The sequence below is a fragment of the Vidua chalybeata genome, chromosome 24 (genome assembly GCF_026979565.1).
Source record: "Vidua chalybeata isolate OUT-0048 chromosome 24, bVidCha1 merged haplotype, whole genome shotgun sequence".
Classification (NCBI taxonomy): Eukaryota; Metazoa; Chordata; class Aves; order Passeriformes; family Viduidae; genus Vidua; species Vidua chalybeata.
This window is the reverse complement of record NC_071553.1, coordinates 2,447,486-2,462,499: the sequence shown is the minus strand read 5'-3', so window position 1 is coordinate 2,462,499 and position 15,014 is coordinate 2,447,486. Positions and strand designations below refer to the sequence as shown.

At 50.7% G+C, this 15,014-nt stretch overlaps 2 protein-coding genes across 4 annotated transcripts; both read right to left on the bottom strand.

Annotated features, from left to right (window-relative positions):
- Nucleotides 1-8,580: 8,580 nt before the first annotated feature.
- On the bottom strand, nucleotides 8,581-9,522 carry LOC128799379 (omega-hydroxyceramide transacylase-like). Its single transcript, XM_053963732.1, has 3 exons — nucleotides 9,337-9,522; nucleotides 9,196-9,256; nucleotides 8,581-8,765 (listed from the first exon to the last, which is right to left on the bottom strand). The coding sequence occupies exons 1-3, from the start codon at nucleotides 9,520-9,522 to the stop codon at nucleotides 8,581-8,583; spliced, it is 432 nt and encodes a 143-aa protein (XP_053819707.1).
- A 376-nt stretch (nucleotides 9,523-9,898) lies between these two features.
- Nucleotides 9,899-14,667, bottom strand: LOC128799378 (omega-hydroxyceramide transacylase-like). 3 transcript variants are annotated; one of them, XM_053963730.1, is made up of 4 exons: nucleotides 14,564-14,667; nucleotides 11,637-11,698; nucleotides 10,767-10,987; nucleotides 9,899-10,105 (listed from the first exon to the last, which is right to left on the bottom strand). In XM_053963730.1, the coding sequence occupies exons 1-4, from the start codon at nucleotides 14,665-14,667 to the stop codon at nucleotides 9,959-9,961; spliced, it is 534 nt and encodes a 177-aa protein (XP_053819705.1). In that variant the 3' UTR covers nucleotides 9,899-9,958. The 3 variants fall into 3 exon arrangements, 2 of the variants coding, with proteins under 2 accessions (XP_053819705.1, XP_053819706.1); XR_008434714.1 differs by lacking the exon at nucleotides 9,899-10,105 and having other exon boundaries at nucleotides 10,425-10,987; nucleotides 14,550-14,636; XM_053963731.1 differs by lacking the exon at nucleotides 9,899-10,105 and having other exon boundaries at nucleotides 10,425-10,987.
- Between the last annotated feature and the right edge of the window lie 347 nt (nucleotides 14,668-15,014).

Genomic DNA, 15,014 nt, shown 5'->3' with positions numbered 1-15,014 from the left:
TTTTTGGACATATGGGAGAAAACGGACAGGAAGCCTTTGTATAACATTTCCTCCTGTTAGCTCTGCAGCTATGCCCTGCTAATCTGTCTTCTTTCTCCACATTTTTTTGGGAAACATTTTTCTGCCAGCAATTCTAAATGCCTTATCAGGGATAGCACCTCTCTTCCTTTTATTAGATATGCCTACCACGGATTTCAGTTTAAACGATGCAATGACTATGTCTCCTCTGTTTTCTCTGTGCTGTCTGATTTAAACATGTTTTCCACTATTCAAGAATCGAAAAAATGAAAATCTGAGGAATTAACCACTGATATTGAAAGAAAAATCTTCTGCAACTCCACAATTCCCAGGTATTCCATCTCTTTAGACACAAAATAAACAAAAATCTGTAGCCCTTACCCAGATCACATCCACACAATCCGACTGTAGCTAGAATAGATCCTGAAGATCCTCCATAGATCCTGTGTGCAGATTTCATTATGTCAGGAGACAAGCCCCGCAAAGCAGATAACACTCCAGCTTGGTACCAAATCATGAAACTACATCCTCTAAACAGTATAGAGTAAGGTTTTCCCTCTTTTCCAGTTATTTTCAGCATCTCTGCTAACTCCAAGCACCCCAACAGCAAGAAAACAGCTGCCCAACAGCTTCAATGGGTTGTCCGGAGCCAGCCAGGGCTCAGCTGTGGTTCTCTTTCCAACCACGCTCTCAGAGTCTTATAGCCCTCTGAGCCAAAGGTCCAGTGAAAGAGCAGCAGTGGGCAGAAGTGGATGATGTGATGTCCTAATGCTCATTAAAATGAGATTACTGCCATGCAAGGTGCCAGAGGTGAGCACTGGCAGCCCCAGGCGATGGGGACAGCCACATGTCACACTGATGTGTTGGGGAGCAGCCCAGGGGTCTGGTGTGCCCCAGGACTGAGTCTTTGGGAGGGAAAAGCGGCTTCCCAAAGTGGTGAACTGCTTCAGTGATACCCTGGAGTACCCAGCACAAAATTCCAGCCTCTTGGGCAGTAGGAATCCGCAAATATTCCCTGGCACAAAAGAATCTTGCAAGCTGCTGCTCAAAACTCTCTTGCCCCATTTGCAACAGGTTGCCAAACCCCATCACAGGGAGTGGAAAAGGTGGCTGGATTACTAAAGAAATCACAACAGAATTTGGAGCAGGTGATTGGGATACTAAAGAAATTACAACCCAAGTTGTTTTCCTTGTTTCACAATTTCAGGGCCTGAGTTAGCTTTCAAGAGGGTAAAAATACAGAGTCCAGGTGACAACTCATTGTTTCACCTGCCTCCTATTATATGGCCGAAGTTTCAGTAGAGAAAGAGGTTGATAAAGAAGGAAAGAAGAAGGAAAAAAGTCTGACAAACGCAGGGATTTATTTGTTATCCATGGAGAAATGCAAAGCCGCCTTAGCTTTGCTGCTGGGTGAGACATTGGGAAGCTGCTGGTGGGAAAAGCAGCGCTGAGAGCTGGGCAAGACAGAGGCAAGTGACCAGCACAGACAATAACAACTTGGATATGCCTCTCCTGATATACACAGAAATCTAGGCATCATCTTCAGGCAAAATGCTTCCAAAGGCACCAGGGGATGCTTCTCTCCCTCTTGCTGTGTGCCAGGGCAGTGCTGGAGTGATCTGGATGCAGCCCTGATCTCTGTGAGGGGGCTGCAAAACAGCCCTGAGGATGACAGAGCAGCTGTGCCTGACCTGCTGGGGCTGGCAGGGCTGTGGGCTCCACTAACCCCAAAGCATCAGCCCAAGGTTAATCCAGCCCCAATTCCACACGGGAGCAGCGTCTGCCACCACCCAGGAGCCAAGGCCCTGAGCTCCTTGCACACACCTTGCAGGTCCCGCTGCTGCGCAGCAAAATAAAACCAAGGACTCAAGACAAGCGGCATAAATCTATTCCGTGCCTAATCAAGAGGACAAATGCACTGGAAATAATTTTCCATCTACTCTTTAGTGCAAGGATCCTCCAAGAATTGACTGCAATGAGAAGAGTCAACTTCAGAAGCAGCTTCTGGTGCAGGAGGGAAGGGGCATTTGGAATGCGTGGGTGAGGCACACAAAGCTCGTGAGCTTAAGGAAAAGCTTTATGGCCACTTGCATGGCTTGTGGAAAATACCAGAGCCAGTCTGGCAGCAGCACCAGCATTCCCAGTGCTTCAAGCCTTGTGTTCAAGCCTCCTGCCCTCAGTCAGCAGCAGGGGAAGGAACTAGAAATGTGACACATTATTGCACCGCTTTCCAAATACAGCTGGAGAGCTCTGGCACTCCAGTCCCAAACCAAAGGCATGGATCACACCACACAGGTCATGTTTTACTCTTAATTGCACCTCTGTAATAGGGAGAGAGTTTGTAAATCCCTTTGTTTTACCTTCTTACCCAGTCTTGCAGCACCAAGAAGTACACAGTGTTTATCTTGGAAAAGCAGAGGGAAGCCAAGAGTGCACCTGCTTATTCCCTCCTAGCATTAGTGCCACGTCTCCCTGGCTTTCAAAGCCTTGGACTGTCCCTGGTGTCTTCCAAAGGGAGCAAAGAGTTAGAAAAAAATGTAGTTGGGTGCAGTTGGTGTCAGAGTGAGGTACCAGGGCTCCAAAAAGGTGGGGTTTGGAAAGCAGCAATCCAGGTGATCTGAGTAGGAGTGACCCAGGTGGCATGAACAGTGATTGGGAAATGCTGCTGTGGAAATGCAGAAGGTGTTTCTTGGCCTCTCTCTGCCCTGCCCCAGGATGGGACACAGGCTGTGTGTGTCCCTGAGTGATGCCCTGTGTTTCAAGTCTGTTGTTTTGCCAGGCCAAACACCCTCATGGCATTTGGCATTTCCCCATCACTGTGAGCCCAGGGACCCTGCTCATCTGTCCCTCATTTTTTCATCCTGGCTCTGGGGACAAATGTCACCAGTCCTGCTTCCCCACACACCAGCCTAGCCTCAGTGCCTCCTGCTCCCGTGGATAATTGGCGACACCCTGTGATGCTGCAGGGTCCAAAACAGGGAATCTGACCATTCTCTACAGCTACAGCACGGCGAGAAGAAAGGACTGAGGGGCCGAAAGACACCAATGCAGAAAGGCAAAAATGCACTTCTATGATGGGTTGAAATCTTCTCACGTGAGCATCTAATCTTAGCAAAAACCAGTCTGTGTTTCTCTCCTTCATGAAGGCTGAGTTTTATTATTTGTGTCTAAACAGTCCGTGATTAATGAAGGCGTTTCCATGGCACTTCCCCAGTTGAGTGCACTGGAACAGGAGCAGAATAAAGGAGTGGCTCTGGCAGGGGTCTGAACTTGCCCACGCTGGGGCCTTGCTCACCTGTGCGTGCTCACCTGGGCCCCTCAGTTGCCTCTTGGCTGCTCCATGTTTCCTCACATGCCAGTGGCTGCCTCCTCAGCAGGCAGGGCTGACACTGGCCTAGGGAGCACATTCCCATCCCTGCCCTCCCTCCGGGACACAGATGTTAGCAGAGTTGACAACACGAGTGAGGTTTTTGCCGCTGATGTCACAGGCAACCTTTCTTCTAGGTAGGAAAGAAAAGAGTGGAAATGATGCACCCTGCACCTTGCCTCACTAATTGGTATTTCTGTGGCTTTGGCAGCTCCCAGAACGTGCCCAACACACTTATCTTTCCTTCTACCAGGAGTGTGGCACAGGAACCTCCAGCCTATCCTACGTTCAGCATTAAGCAGAGAAACCTTTTCCCTGTTCCTGTGACAAACACCTCATCCGGGGACATGAGGTGATGATGTCACTGCCCAGGGCAGCTGCGAGAGCTGCGCTGACGGAGATGAAATGGTGACTTCAGCACGGTGACTTCCCTTGGCTCTGGAGCAGTGCCTGGTGCTCCCAGCCAAGGGCAGGGCTCTGCAGGACAGACCTTCCTGCTCAGCTGCACCCCCAGGCAGAGAGCACCAGGAAATGTTGGAGCAGATCACCTCCAGCTGGAAGGAGTTCTGGCAGGCACAGCTTCATTTCAGGCCAGAAGAGATTCCTTAGCCTTGCCAGAGCCTTAGGATCACTCTGTTATACCACTAAGACATTTCAGTAGTAGAGAATGGTTTGGCCTGGAAGAAACTTTAAACCATATCCAGTTCCACCCCTGCCACGGCAGGGACACCTTCACTGTCCCAGATTGCTCCAAGCCCTGTCCAACCTGGCCTTGAAATAATTACACACCAGAGCCAAGGGGCAGTCCTGCACGATGTAGGCACAGCTGGACTGCTGGGTTACTTTGGAAAAAGGAAAAAGCTCAGCCTAAATGATTTACACCCAAGTGACAGCCTGGGAGTCCCTGGTGCAGGGGCTGCTGCTCAGCAGCAGGAGGATGATGCTTCTACAGAATCGTGGAATCATCGACTCATGGAATGGTTTGGGCTGGAATGGACCTTAAAGCTCATCTCATTCCACCCCCTGCCTTGGTCAGGGCCACCTTCCATTAGACCAGGTTCCTTCAAGCCCTGTCCAGCCTGGCCTTGCTCCAGGTGCTCCCTGGTGAATCTCTATTCCCTGGATTAATGTCTATTCCCTGCATTAACCCCCTTTTCCCGGGATTAGGTGCCCCTAGTCAGGGCCCGCTTCTCCCGCTCCCCTGAGGGCGCGGCCGTTCCCGCCCCTGGCGCTCTGAGGGCTCGGCCGTTCCTGTTCCCGTTCCCATTGCTCTGAGGGCTCGGCCGTTCCTGTTCCCGTTCCCATTGCTCTGAGGGCTCGGCCGTTCCTGTTCCCGTTCCCGTTCCCATTGCTCTGAGGGCTCGGCCGTTCCTGTTCCCGTTCCCGCCCCCGGCGCTCTGAGGGCTCGGCCGTTCCCGCCCCCGGGGCTCTGAGGGCTCGGCCGTTCCCGTTCCCATTGCTCTGAGGGCTCGGCCGTTCCCGTTCCCGGGGCTCTGAGGGCTCAGCTGTTCCTTCTGCCCTCATTCCTGCCCTTTGCCAACTTGGTAGCCGCTGCAAGCGTCGGCCCTTCGCGTGCATCGTGGGAGCCTTTCGAAATGCGGGTAAGGCTTGCTAATTTGTGGTGGTTGCTATGAATATATTTTTTTTTTTTTTTGCCTGATGTTACATTCTCTCTGCACAGCCCAGACCATGTCTGACACAGATGATGAAGCCGGGCTTGTTGGCACCAACACCCACTTGTGTGCTGGTGCTCCCAAATCATGGAGGATTTAGAGAATCCCAGAGTGGTTTGGGTGGGAAGGGGCCTTAAAGCTCATCTCCTTTCACTTCCTTCCATAGGGTGAGGATATGGAGATATTTAGGCAGATCAGCTTCAGCTGGAAAGTGTTTGAGCAGGCCCAACTGAATTTCAGCCTAGAAGAGATTCCTTAGCCTATGTGAACCCTTAGGATCACCCGGATGTACCAGAAAGACACTTGAAAAGTAGATCACAGAATCCCAGAATGGTTTGTGTTGGAAGGGACCTCAAAGCTCACCCAGTCTCACCCTCTGCCACGGCAGGGACACCTTCACTATCCCAGGTTGCTCCAAGTGACCCTTGTCCTGTCCTGGCAGTTCCTGATGAGGGGTCCCTCTCCAGCTTCCCTGTAGCCCCTTCAGCTCCTTGAAAGGGCTGTGAGGTCTCCACACAACCTTCTGTTGTCCCGGCTGAACAACCCCAGTTTTCTCAGCCTGTCTCCATAGGGGAGGTGCTCCAGTCCCCTTATAACTTTCTGGCCCATTTTGATGGATCCCGTTTGCATTGGATCCTGACTGCTCCTGTCTTGCATCCATCCTGGATGGATTTACACTTCTCAAGCACTGCAGCCAAAGGCAGGCTGCTCAAATCCAGCTGTTCCTGCCACAGGGCAAAGTGGAAGGCTCAGAGACACCCAGGCCTCCCCAGGCAGGAACAATCAGTCCATCATTTGCTTTTGCACCTCTGCTCCCTCCCACTTATCCAACAGCTCCTTCTCCAGGCTGCTGCAAGCACCAGCCCCACCTCCAGGCCGGATATTACCATTTCAGTCAGCCTGAGGCAGCTACCCTATTGAAATGGGCATTAAAATCTGCCGGAGAAAATTCTCATCTAGGAATTGGACTTCCAAATCCATTAGATGCATCTGCAAACCTTAGACACAAACAGGAGCACAGTTGGAAATGCCCAGTGTATCTCACCTGCCCCATGTGGTGCTTGAGCATAAACAATTAGTAAAACTTTGAGAAGATTAAGAAAAATCCATCTGCACGAAGTCCCCAAAATCAAATGGTTTTGGGTTTTGCTTTATTAATCCCTCATCTTTTCAAGCAAGCAGAGCTGGTGCTGTCTCCTCTTGGAGACAAGAGCTTGGAGCTAATGGCAACGGGGGCTTTGCCAGAGGCAATGGATAGGGCAAAGTTTGGCATTGATTGGAATCATCTTGTGCAGGAGCTTGTTTGACCCCAAGGAAGCAAAGTGGGAAGCCCAGCTGCACCCAGTGGGGATAGAAGCAGCCTGGAATGCCTCCTCTGGGGGTGGATCGTGGGAATCACCCAGGGGCTGTGGCACTGCCTGTGCTGTGGCATTGGTGGCACAGTCCATGTGCTCCTCAGGGCGGGTCAGGCTCAGCCTTCAGGCTGGGTTCCAAGTTGCTCATTGCCTTTTTAAAGCAGAAACTGGGGCCAAAGGCAGCAGCGGGCTCAGAAATGCTCTTCTGTGGCCGACCTGGCCCTACAGGGAATAAAACCACGTTGGTCAGTCTGACAGACACCTCTGGCAGTTCCTGTGGCACAAAGTGCCTGGTCAGAGCTGCTTCCCTTCTTCCCGATGCGTAAAGGGCAGCCGGTTTTGGTATCCTCAAAATATTACCCTTGTACTCCTGTCCTGTTGCTTGTCTCCTTCTGCTTTGAGCTCAGCAGGAATGTGAAGCCTGAGGTGGATGGGATGAGAGTCTGGAGACAAGCCAAGACAGCAGAGCTCCCTCTGGAGCTGCACCCTGCTGCAGGTCTAGAGGGAAGGGTCCTTGAGTCTGAGCCATGAAACTGAGCCCAACAAGGCCAAGCACGTGCCCAGTCCTGCCTGTGGCTCTGGCTGTTGGCTGCAGGTGCTTTATGCCAGAGTCTGTTTCCAGCCAGGGCACTAAGGAGGGTGCAATTCCTTGTGCAGTTGTCCTGCTGGGCACACAGATCAGTGGCTTGTGGATAACCTGCTAGTGCAGCCTGAGCCTCGTGGGATTGCAGGCTGCAGACACTCGTCCAAGAAATCAAGTACAACTTGTTCATACGTTTATCCCCCTGCTGCTTTGGTAGCATCACTGATGTTCTGGCATTGCACAGAGAAACAGTGAAAGAGCCTTTTCCTGGCCTTGATCAGTAGGGCTTTTCCTTCCCAGAACTGGAAAATGTGATGTGCTTCTGCTCGGGAGATGGAGAGCCTGGACTCACCCCTTGATTGCTCTCTGGCCTAACAAACGAGTCTTGATTCCTCCCACAGGAGGATTTTTTCACCTCAGGCTGGTTAAAAACCTTGCAGCCCAGCTGCAAAGCAGAGGCAGAGATTCCTGATAGCCCAGAGCTGCCCAACTTCCTAAGAAACCTCATTCCCACCCTGTTGCTTCCAAGTGCTGCACGGAGGTCAGACTGATGGAGCCTTTAAAAAAGCAACCAGGGAAGCAACTTCTGCAGCCTAACACTGTGTCCTGCATTTCTTAGTGGGTCGAGAGTTGGCTTGTTTTCAAAGGAAATCTCTTTCTTGCTTCCATTTTATGTTTTCCAAACTTCTCTTTTTAGATCCGGAATGGTAACAGTCCTATTCTTTCCCCTTTATATTCCTCTTTTCTTCTAGACCTTCCAGGTATACCTGGTTGTATCTTTTTTCAGTTTTCATTTAATTTATGTGGCTCCACTTTAAAGAATTGTCATGTTGAAAAAGCTGAGCAATTTTTCTTAATCTGATAAATTCTGACATCTTGAAAGACTCAGAAGGAAAGAGAAAATAAAGAGTAAAATGGAAATAAATATTGAATTTCATCAGATGCTTCTTAGTATTTTTTACTAACAACAAACTGGAAACTGAAATGCTGTGGATTGACTGGTTTTCCATGCAAAACTAAAAGGGGAGCAGGCATTATTTTGCATAGGATTGCAGAAAACAATAAGTTTTGGATTGAAACCTGCCTTGTCTTGCTTGAAAATGACACAGCAAGAAGTTTACCTGCAGCTCTAACATGCTTTCCTTGCACTTTGTATTTCTGTGGCTGCAGCCAGAGTTCCTGAGGAGAAGTTTGGATTTGGCTAGCACAGCAAAGGCAGCTTGAACCCTTGAGACACCCCTGGAGAAGGGATGTGTGGGCAGAACCTGTTCTTACCTCACTGGGTGAGTGAATACATGGCCTTCTCCATGGAAGGAGCTCCTTCTCCATGGAGCCCTTCTGACCCAGCCACCAATGAAGTCCTCAATGCTCACCCAAATCCAGGGTGAGGGCTCACTCAGTGTGAGGCCTCACTCATAACCCGTGATGTGAGAGGGAACTTTCTCCCATTCCTGATGTTCTCACCTGCCCCAGAGCCCCTTTGGGCACTGACAGCCCTGAGCAAGTGTTGCTTAAAAATCGATGGGGTGAAGGAGGAGCTGTTTCTTTACCTTCCTGGGGGTGGAGAAGGTGGTGTGGGGCTTCCTATTCTTCTTCATCTGCTGCCTGGTGGATTCCTGGACTCTCTTTGGTGTCACCCTCATGATCTGTGGCTCTGGAGTGAAAAACACTCAGTCGAGGCTTCCGTTGCAGGGTCTCGTCACCTTTCTGATTTGATTCATTGGCCAAGGAAAGTGTGAAGCCCTCGAAGTAATTCACCTGGAAATCCCCTGGTGGGAAGAGATTCCAGCTCTCACTGCTTGTTGCTCAGCTGCCAGGTCTGCAGCAGTGTGAGGCATGACCTGGGCCGAGTGGAAATCAGGGATACTGCTGACCCCAGGGCTCAGGAATCACCAAACCTTGCTGCTCTGTGCATCAGGGGCTTATCAAACACCACACAAGGCACGTGAGCCCTAGAGGTCCTGGGACCTGTGTTCCCTGGGAAAAAGCTCTGTCATGCCCGGTGTGGCAGAGAAAAGGGGAGTGTGGCTCCAGAAGCAGCTTCAGGAGAGGCCAGGACTCAAGGAATCCTGGCAGTGCCAGGAATGCAGGCATTTCTCTGCCGCAGTCACTCTGGGGCAGCATCTCTTTCCTTGTGTCAGCAAACCAAGGATGTAGGGGAAGCACCCAACCCACCTGTCCACACTTCCAATCACTTACTCAGTCTTTTTAGGAAGGAGACCATGTCCTGGTAGCCCTGGATATAAAAGCGGTCCATGACCTGTGAGGGGAGGTGGCAGTCAGTGCAGCTGGGCTGCTGCAGGGGGCTCATGGCTCTGGCTACCTGGAGGAGCTGCTCACCTGACGTGTGGGAACCTGAAAAATGTGCTGTAAGCGGCAGATGTTCATTTTTGAGATCTGTAAGATACAGTCAGAGAGCTGGAAGGTCAAGAAGGCAGCGGGGCCATCCTTGGGGCAGATGTCGTATTCGCCGGCGAAGGCAGAGATGGTGATGGTGGTGCGGGACACGAAGTCGGCTTTCCACATGGCCAGCTCCCCGTCCACGTAGCGCTGGGAGACACAACAGGGAGCCCTGAGCCTTCCCCTCGCGGGGAGAGCAGTGCTGTTCACATGGGCAAACGTGGGCCTTGTTCCCCAGCCAGGCCCACACCAGACCGAGGTTCTGGGGCTCCACAGATCCCCTTGCAGGGAACTGCCCCACCTGCAGCTCCCGTGCTCCAGGTCCACACCTGCCCTCCTCCCTTCCCCCCAAAGAACTACTGCAATCAAACTGGGAGGACAGTGCAGCAGAAGAGAGGTGAGGCAACCCCAGGGACAGGAGAAAATGGATAATTCTGTGAGAAGCTCAGTCCTGTCTGCAGTGAGGTCAGATTTTGGGGCCCTGTTCTTCCCTCTGCAGGCACTGGGGGAACCCTGCCTTGAGCTATGTTGGTGGCAAACACAGGTAGAAACATCCTTAATGTCACCACTGGAGAAAGGACAGAGGCTGGAGGGGCCCTGGGCCTGAGCTGGGACAGGGTCTCCAGACCACAAAGCTACTCACCACCCCACGGAACGTTGGAGGGAAAATCCCAAAATACACTGGGAGGAAGCAACTGCACATCACAGCCTGTGGGCGAGATGGGACAGACAAAGGTGAGCGAAGAGCCGCAGAAAGTGCTACCTTTGGGAGGGGTGGCTCATCTGTGAGTGCCAAAACAGGGCTCCCCAGCTGGGTTATTGGGCACCACAGACTAATGGGCACCAGACCATGTCTGATACCACAGCCAGGGCAGAGAAGTAGGAAGGGAACCTGTGAAATGCCTCAAATTGCTCTCTACATGTTCAGGATAATTCAGACAGTAATCAAAAGGGCTGATTTTTGAAAATTGTTTCAGCTTGTCTGGATTCAGATGGTGGCAAGGACAGAAATCGTGGCATGGGCTAGAATGGACCAGGGCCTGTTAGGATAAGACAAGGGGTGATGGTTTGTAACTACAAGGGGGGAGATTTAGATATAGGGAAGATATTTTTTACCATGAGGGTGTTGAGGCCCTGCACGGGTTGCCCAGAGACGCTGGGCATCCTGGAACCATCCAAGGCCAGGTTGGATGGGGCTTGAAACCAACCTGGGACAGTGGAAGGTGTCCCTGCCCATGACAGGGTGGATCTCGATGAGCTTTAAGGTCTCACCCAACCCAAACCATTCTGTGATTTTGTGCTGTGGGACATGGCCAGGCAGCAAATGTCTCCCAGCTCCTCCCTCACAGGTTGCCTGTGGCTGCTCCCACCTGAATCAGCTCCTCCTTCGAGGCAAACTCGGACACTGTCACGCATCTCCAGTCGTGCAGGCGGGTGAGGATAATGTGCAGCTTTCCAGACACCAGCTCGTGGGCATTTGGAGGCAGGAATTTGTCTAAGGTCTCCCTTAGGAGTCTAGGTACCCCTCTTCCAGGGACCAGCCCCCAGAGAGAGATTTTCAAGCGACTGAGGACATATTCCTTTAACTCATCTGAAGCAAAGCAAAGCAAAGCAATCATTCTACATCCCGTATATTGTTATTAATGTGCATTCTGAGCTGCAATTCCACCTGGGAAAGGGGTATTTTATCCAGCTGCTAAATGCTCATTTAGAGCCATTGTGTTTCATTAGGGCTGGAGCTCCCTTTGAGTGGACCCAACTTTTCCAAGGACTTTCAGTATTGAAGGAGGCAGAAATGTTTTGTTTTCTTTTCCCATTTCTCCCCACTTTCTACACAAGGCATCTTAAATGTTTTTGGACATACGGGAGAAAATGGACATGAAGCCTTTGTATAACATTTCCTCCTGTTAGCTCTGCAGCTATGCCCTGCTAATGTGTCTTCTTTCTCCACAGTTTTTGGGGAAACATTTTTTCTGCCAGCAATTCTAAATGCCTTATCAGGGATAGCACCTCTCTTCCTTTTATTAGATATGTTTGCCATGAATTTCAGTTTATAAGTTGCAATGACTGTTTTCCTTGTGCTGCCTAATTTGCATGTTTTCCACTATTCAAGAAAGAAATAAAACAAAAAATCTGAGGAATTAACCACTGGTATTGAAAGAAAAATCTTCTGCAACTCCACAATTCCCAGGTATTCCATCTCTTTAGACACAAAATAAACAAAAATCTGTAGCCCTTACCCAGATCACATCCACACAATCCGACTGTAGCTAGAATAGATCCTGAAGATCCTCCATAGATCCTGTGTGCAGATTTCATTATGTCAGGAGACAAGTCCCGCAAAGCAGATAACACTCCAGCTTGGTACAAAATCATGAAACTACATCCTCTAAACAGTATAGAGTAAGGTTTTCCCTCTTTTCCAGTTATTTTCAGCATCTCTGCTAACTCCAAGCACCCCAACAGCAAGAAAACAGCTGCCCAACAGCTTCAATGGGTTGTCCGGAGCCAGCCAGGGCTCAGCTGTGGTTCTCTTTCCAACCACGCTCTCAGAGTCTTATAGCCCTCTGAGCCAAAGGTCCAGTGAAAGAGCAGCAGTGGGCAGAAGTGGATGATGTGATGTCCTAATGCTCATTAAAATGAGATTACTGCCATGCAAGGTGCCAGAGGTGAGCACTGGCAGCCCCAGGCGATGGGGACAGCCACATGTCACACTGATGTGTTGGGGAGCAGCCCAGGGGTCTGGTGTGCCCCAGGACTGAGTCTTTGGGAGGGAAAAGCGGCTTCCCAAAGTGGTGAACTGCTTCAGTGATACCCTGGAGTACCCAGCACAAAATTCCAGCCTCTTGGGCAGTAGGAATCCGCAAATATTCCCTGGCACAAAAGAATCTTGCAAGCTGCTGCTCAAAACTCTCTTGCCCCATTTGCAACAGGTTGCCAAACCCCATCACAGGGAGTGGAAAAGGTGGCTGGATTACTAAAGAAATCACAACAGAATTTGGAGCAGGTGATTGGGATACTAAAGAAATTACAACCCAAGTTGTTTTCCTTGTTTCACAATTTCAGGGCCTGAGTTAGCTTTCAAGAGGGTAAAAATACAGAGTCCAGGTGACAACTCATTGTTTCACCTGCCTCCTATTATATGGCCGAAGTTTCAGTAGAGAAAGAGGTTGATAAAGAAGGAAAGAAGAAGGAAAAAAGTCTGACAAACGCAGGGATTTATTTGTTATCCATGGAGAAATGCAAAGCCGCCTTAGCTTTGCTGCTGGGTGAGACATTGGGAAGCTGCTGGTGGGAAAAGCAGCGCTGAGAGCTGGGCAAGACAGAGGCAAGTGACCAGCACAGACAATAACAACTTGGATATGCCTCTCCTGATATACACAGAAATCTAGGCATCATCTTCAGGCAAAATGCTTCCAAAGGCACCAGGGGATGCTTCTCTCCCTCTTGCTGTGTGCCAGGGCAGTGCTGGAGTGATCTGGATGCAGCCCTGATCTCTGTGAGGGGGCTGCAAAACAGCCCTGAGGATGACAGAGCAGCTGTGCCTGACCTGCTGGGGCTGGCAGGGCTGTGGGCTCCACTAACCCCAAAGCATCAGCCCAAGGTTAATCCAGCCCCAATTCCACACGGGAGCAGCGTCTGCCACCACCCAGGAGCCAAGGCCCTGAGCTCCTTGCACACACCTTGCAGGTCCCGCTGCTGCGCAGCAAAATAAAACCAAGGACTCAAGACAAGCGGCATAAATCTATTCCGTGCCTAATCAAGAGGACAAATGCACTGGAAATAATTTTCCATCTACTCTTTAGTGCAAGGATCCCCCAAGAATTGACTGCAATGAGAAGAGTCAACTTCAGAAGCAGCTTCTGGTGCAGGAGGGAAGGGGCATTTGGAATGCGTGGGTGAGGCACACAAAGCTCGTGAGCTTAAGGAAAAGCTTTATGGCCACTTGCATGGCTTGTGGAAAATACCAGAGCCAGTCTGGCAGCAGCACCAGCATTCCCAGTGCTTCAAGCCTTGTGTTCAAGCCTCCTGCCCTCAGTCAGCAGCAGGGGAAGGAACTAGAAATGTGACACATTATTGCACCGCTTTCCAAATACAGCTGGAGAGCTCTGGCACTCCAGTCCCAAACCAAAGGCATGGATCACGCCACACAGGTCATGTTTTACTCTTAATTGCACCTCTGTAATAGGGAGAGAGTTTGTAAATCCCTTTGTTTTACCTTCTTACCCAGTCTTGCAGCACCAAGAAGTACACAGTGTTTATCTTGGAAAAGCAGAGGGAAGCCAAGAGTGCACCTGCTTATTCCCTCCTAGCATTAGTGCCACGTCTCCCTGGCTTTCAAAGCCTTGGACTGTCCCTGGTGTCTTCCAAAGGGAGCAAGGAGTTAGAAAAAATGTAGTTGGGTGCAGTTGGTGTCAGAGTGAGGTACCAGGGCTCCAAAAAGGTGGGGTTTGGAAAGCAGCAATCCAGGTGATCTGAGTAGGAGTGACCCAGGTGGCATGAACAGTGATTGGGAAATGCTGCTGTGGAAATGCAGAAGGTGTTTCTTGGCCTCTCTCTGCCCTGCCCCAGGATGGGACACAGGCTGTGTGTGTCCCTGAGTGATGCCCTGTGTTTCAAGTCTGTTGTTTTGCCAGGCCAAACACCCTCATGGCATTTGGCATTTCCCCATCACTGTGAGCCCAGGGACCCTGCTCATCTGTCCCTCATTTTTTCATCCTGGCTCTGGGGACAAATGTCACCAGTCCTGCTTCCCCACACACCAGCCTAGCCTCAGTGCCTCCTGCTCCCGTGGATAATTGGAGACACCCTGTGATGCTGCAGGGTCCAAAACAGGGAATCTGACCATTCTCTACAGCTACAGCAGGGCGAGAAGAAAGGACTGAGGGGCCGAAAGACACCAATGCAGAAAGGCAAAAATGCGCTTCTATGATGGGTTGAAATCTTCTCACGTGAGCATCTAATCTTAGCAAAAACCAGTCTGTGTTTCTCTCCTTCATGAAGGCTGAGTTTTATTATTTGTGTCTAAACAGTCCGTGATTAATGAAGGCGTTTCCATGGCACTTCCCCAGTTGAGTGCACTGGAACAGGAGCAGAATAAAGGAGCGGCTCTGGCAGGGGTCTGAACTTGCCCACGCTGGGGCCTTGCTCACCTGTGCGTGCTCACCTGGGCCCCTCAGTTGCCTCTTGGCTGCTCCATGTTTCCTCACATGCCAGTGGCTGCCTCCTCAGCAGGCAGGGCTGACACTGGCCTAGGGAGCACATTCCCATCCCTGTCCTCCCTCCGGGACACAGATGTTAGCAGAGTTGACAACATGAGTGATGTTGTTGCCGCTGATGTCACAGGCAACCTTTCTTCTAGGTAGGAAAGAAAAGAGTGGAAATGATGCACCCTGCACCTTGCCTCACTAATTGGTATTTCTGTGGCTTTGGCAGCTCCCAGAACGTGCCCAACACACTTATCTTTCCTTCTACCAGGAGTGTGGCACAGGAACCTCCAGCCTATCCTACGTTCAGCATTAAGCAGAGAAACCTTTTCCCTGTTCCTGTGACAAACACCTCATCCGGGGACATGAGGTGATGATGTCACTGCCCAGGGCATCTGGCTGAGTGTGGAA

Bases quoted from the DNA above. Each gene is read 5' to 3' on its own strand.
- LOC128799379 (XM_053963732.1), bottom strand. From the start codon at position 9,522: ATGTGGAAAGCCGACTTCGTGTCCCGCACCACCATCACCATCTCTGCC. The intron at 9,257-9,336 runs GTGAGCAGCTCC...CTCCCCTCACAG, and splicing joins TTCAGGTTCCCACACGTCAG to GTCATGGACCGCTTTTATAT. The intron at 8,766-9,195 runs GTAAGTGATTGG...TCTTCCCACCAG, and splicing joins CTCCTTCCTAAAAAGACTGA to GGGATTTCCAGGTGAATTAC.
- LOC128799378 (XM_053963730.1), bottom strand. From the start codon at position 14,667: ATGGGAATGTGCTCCCTAGGCCAGTGTCAGCCCTGCCTGCTGAGGAGG. The intron at 11,699-14,563 runs GTGAGCACGCAC...ATCTGCACACAG, and splicing joins GAGGCAACTGAGGGGCCCAG to GATCTATGGAGGATCTTCAG. The intron at 10,988-11,636 runs GTAAGGGCTACA...GCTTTGCTTCAG, and splicing joins ATTGTGTGGATGTGATCTGG to ATGAGTTAAAGGAATATGTC.